The sequence below is a fragment of the Phyllostomus hastatus genome, unplaced genomic scaffold (genome assembly GCF_019186645.2).
Source record: "Phyllostomus hastatus isolate PE091 unplaced genomic scaffold, TTU_PhHast_1.1 phas_contig_210, whole genome shotgun sequence".
Taxonomy (NCBI): domain Eukaryota; kingdom Metazoa; phylum Chordata; class Mammalia; order Chiroptera; family Phyllostomidae; genus Phyllostomus; species Phyllostomus hastatus.
Window position 1 is genome coordinate 36759024 of NW_025333737.1, and position 4374 is coordinate 36763397.

The window sequence follows — 4374 nt, forward strand, 5'->3', positions numbered from 1 at the left end:
CAAGGCCTTTGAAGTGCTTCCTTCGAACTTGCTTTGCATATTCTGGTCAGATCTGAATCAGACGAGCAGGAATTACCCTCTCGGCACAGTCTGGGTGGCTGCCAGAGCTTGTAAGTGACGTGAAGCCAGGGCAGCAAGGGGGCAGGGCCCCGGAGGGTGGCGCCTCCCTCCCGCCTCCCCGGGGGCGGTGCAGAGCGAAGCGTGGGGGTGGGCGAAAGAGAAAGCAAGGCCGGGAAGGGGCCCCGGGAGAGAGGCTGCAGCCAGGCTTTTCATTAAAAAATAGTGCTCTTTATTATAAATTACTGAAATGTTTCTTTTTGAATATAAATATAAATATGTGCAAAGTTTGACTTGGATTGGTATTTCGTTGAGTTCTTCAAGCATCTCCTAGCAGCCTCGAAGGCCTGAGTGGGGGAGGGGAGAGGGCTGGAGGTGGAATCTTTATAAAAGACAGAGCGATTGAGGCAGATTGTAAACATCATTAAAAAAACAAAACAAAGTAACAGAAAATGAAAACACCCCAACACACAGCTGCCCGGTCCAGACCAATACCTGACACAGAAAACTTTTGTGTGTTTTGTTTAGTGGCCCCCCTCCCCCCCAAAAAAGACAATTCCAGGTAATTCCATGGCCGCTACATTCCTGTAAGCTTTCACTGGTCAGTGCTATAGCGGCGCGGAGGCCCCCAGGGGGCCGGGGCTCGGGCCTCTCCGTGACTCCCTGCCCGTGCCCCCCACCCGGGTGAGGGGGGAGCCGTGTGCAGAGCCCGGGGGATGCGGGACCTGGCGGCTGTGCTCTGGCCAGAGCCGAGGCACCTGTGGCAGCCCAGTACCAACTGGGCTGGCGTCTTCCCGGTGCCTGGCGGGAAAGCTGGATCGTCCCTCTCTGCACCCACCTGCCACGGTGGGCGGCCAGCTGCCGGCCCGCTGGGAGCCCCTAGGCCTCTGCCTGGACTGGCCGAGTATGTGGCTTCTTATGTGCCGGTCCCCATCCACGGGACAGGGAGCATTTAAGGCAAACCTCCCAGCCAGACACAAGGAGGCACAGCGGGAGAACCCTCCATCTTCTCTGGCTGGGGTCAGAGGTCAGAGGTCAGAGGTGACTCATCTCCTCCACTGCCCGTCCCCAACCCCCAGGTACTGGGAGGTAGAGCAGGAGTGAGGGGAGAAATGACCGGCCTGTCCCTCCCCTTTCCAAACGCCACTTCCCCCTTAAAACGGGGGAAGGGTCCTGGACTCTCGGGCACCCAACAGACTCTACAGGACCTGTGTTTTCCGGTGGGGGTCCCAAGGGGGAGGGAGCAGGATGGTCTCCTGCAGGTCACCCCTTGGCCTTCTCGCAGAACCAGGGCAGGTGTACCTGGCCACCCTCCTCACCTGGGCTGGGTGCTGGCAGTGGCTGTTTCCTTGGCCAGCCTGCAGAACCAGGGGGCCCTGAGGTGCCCTCTCTCGTCCCCCCCCACCCCCCCCCGCCTTTCCCAGGCCTGAGACTTGCTCAGGGTTAAAGCCATGTTTAAAACCAAATCAAAGAGCAAACAAGTTCCGCTGGAAAGTCTGCAGATTCCCCAGCAGTTCACACCAGTTCAGCACTCCCGCCGCGCGCCGGGCCTGGAAGTGCGCGGGAGTGGAGGAAGCGGGGCGGAGAGCAGAGTCAACCCACCGCGGTCGCAGCTGTGGTCCCGGCGCGCCGCCCGGCTCCTCCGGAGAGTCTGGAGTGGGGGAGGAGCGCTCAGGTGACACTCCCCTTCCCTCAAACACATTCCAAGTCCCCTCTGCCCCCGGCGGCAGGGGGCAGGGCCCGAGGGCGGGGCCTGTCCATCCCCAGGCTCACCCAGAGCTGCAGGACTCTCCTGGCTGGATTCTTGTGCTTCTGCCATGTGCCGCGGAGGAGGGGAGACCCAAGCCTCGCCGCTCGACCCCTGCCCTTCGCTCTTTAAAGGGGAGCATCGTACTGGTCCAGGAACTCCCGAATGGGTCCAGGCAGCTGGGTGACTTTCTCATAGGAGTCCAGGTGGCCATTGACGGTCTTCCGACAGAGGTGCTGGAGAGTGGCCACGTTGGAGGAGAGGGGCCTGCTCAGTACCAGAGGGATCTTCTCGCCCCCCGAGTAGATGTAATAGGCTCTCCTGGGGGGGTTCCCGGGGAGCGGCTGGGCCGGCGGCTGTTCTGGCACCTCGGAGGTGGGCGAGGAGGAGGGTTCAGTCGGCGGAGAGGGGCAGGAGGGGGCGCCCCGGGGCGGCATGTAGTGATGCACCAGCTTGAGCACGCAGTCGAAGCGGGGCACGGGCTGCGTGCTCCGGGGGTCGCTCTGCAAAGAGAAGCTGCCCCCCTCGCACTGGATGCGCAGGTTCTTGGTCCCCGACTGGGTCTTGACGCTGAGCGTGAAGAAGTGGCGCTGGTCCGAGCTGTCGCGGATGAGGAAGGTGCCGGCGGGCTCGGTGCTGAGCAGCAGGTTGGCCTCGCCGCCCGTCACGGCGCTCCAGTAGAAGCCGCTCTCCTGCAGCTTGCGCACGGCGTTCACCACCAGCTGGTACTCGCTCTTGGAACTGAAGGTCTTGAGGCGCAGGCTGGTGTCCAGGGGGCGGCTCATCCCGGCGGCGGGAAACTTGCTGTGAGTGACCATGGCGCACGGAGCCAGCGTGGATCTGCGCGGGGGCGGCTGCAGCTGCTCGGCGGCCTCCGCACAGCGGCCGCTACCGCATCACGGGGGGCTGGAGGGGAAGAAGGTGCACGCCGCGTGAGTGCCCGGAACCCTCCGGCCCGCCCGGCCCGCCCCGGCTCCCCTGCCTCTGCCGAGCGGCGGGGACACCCACTGCCCTGGAGGTCCTCGCCTGGGCCCTCGTTTCTACACTGGCACCCCGCGGACCCCGTCCAGCCCTCGTCCCCACCGACGGGGGTGCCGCCGGCGGCCCCTTCCCCAGCGCGCACTGGCAGGGCGCCGAGTGGGAAACTCGGGCGCGGAAGTTGGGTCTCCAGGAGCGTGGCCGGGGTGGGGATCAGAGAAGAGCCCCCGGGACTCTCTGGGCGCCGCTCAGTCCGGTGGCTCAGGGCGGTGGGGACAGAGAGAGAAATCGGAGGCATGGGGGGCGGGGTACGCGGGGGGGGGGGAGGGCAGGAGAAGCCTGAGGGCCCCAGCCCGGGTATTCCGGGAACCTGGGATTTCCGACTTCCATCCGCTCAATCTCCTACCTCGTCCCCTCCCTGCCGGGAAAGACCCGGGAAAGGGAGGGGAAACCGAGAAAAGCTCCCGGGACTAGCAAGGGCCACCCCCTCCACACCGCGCCCCTCCTTCCTACCTGATTCCAAACTGAAGTCTCCGGCCTTGGGGCTGAGCCTCCTACGGTCCCCAAGGCGAGGCGGCGGCGAGACGGCCAGCGGTGGCCCGCGCTGCGCCCAGATGTTGGCGGCGGTGAAATCCACAAAGGGGCTCTCGCGCGCGCGTCTCTCGGGCTTTGCCGGGGCGCCCGCTCTGCCCTCTGTGCACCTCCGGGTCGACCCGCGCTGGGGAGAGGCGAGGGGCCGCGGGGCGAGCTGCGGCGGGAGGCGTGTGAGCCGGGGTCGCGGCGGTGGCGACGGCAGCGCAGAGAGTCCGACTCGGAGCCGCCGCGGAGGCCGCGCTCGCGGGTATATACGCGGCCGACGCGCCCCGCCCCCCCGATTCCTGGAACTGCGTGGCCGGCCTTCTTGTAATGTTTAGTCACTACTCGCAGCAATGAAAGGCTGCGAGCGAAGGGCGAGGGAGGGGCCGCGGGCCGAGGGCGGGCCGCCGGCCGCGCCAGGGACCGGCAGAGACGCGCGCAGAGACAAAGCGCGACGCTAGCGGCCGGGACGGCCGGCGGGCGCGGCGCCAGCCCCGGCTGCGCGTTCCTGGCAGCGGCCCCTCCCCACCGCGCGCTCCGCCCCCAACTTCTCATTCACACTTTCCCCCCTCCCTTCTAAGAAGGCTAGTTTCTGGCAGAGGCGGGGGTGCAGCCCCGGGAGCTGCGCGGGCAGTTCCAGGAGGCCGAGCGGGAGAGGCTCCCGGCTCCCCGTCCCTTCTTCTCGGACCTCGCGGGGACACCCCCTCGCCCCCAGCCGGCGCGCCCGAGTCTTGATCGTAGCCCCAGGAGGCCTCGGCCTGCCTCAAGGGAAATGGGAACACCCCAAAGCCCGGCCTGAAACTGGGGCCGGATCTGCGAGCTGGAGCGGGTGGGGGCGCGCCATAGTCACCTGTGGACATGTCCCCGAGGCGAAGCTTGGGTCCCAGGGCGGAGGGGACTCGGCATGCGTGGCAGCTGTGCGGCCTCGGCCCATGGCCCACTGCCAGTTTCTCTGCCCATGCTGACAAGGGTGCCGCCTCCCACCTCCAAACACCGACAGACGACGACGCTTTCAC

General features: G+C 66.1%; 1 protein-coding gene across 1 annotated transcript; it reads right to left on the bottom strand.

Annotated features, from left to right (window-relative positions):
- Nucleotides 1-266: 266 nt before the first annotated feature.
- On the bottom strand, nucleotides 267-3612 carry SOCS3 (suppressor of cytokine signaling 3). Its single transcript, XM_045835947.1, has 2 exons — nucleotides 3296-3612; nucleotides 267-2710 (listed from the first exon to the last, which is right to left on the bottom strand). Exon 2 carries the CDS (start codon nucleotides 2620-2622, stop codon nucleotides 1933-1935), a length of 690 nt encoding a protein of 229 aa, XP_045691903.1. The 5' UTR covers nucleotides 2623-2710; nucleotides 3296-3612; the 3' UTR covers nucleotides 267-1932.
- Between the last annotated feature and the right edge of the window lie 762 nt (nucleotides 3613-4374).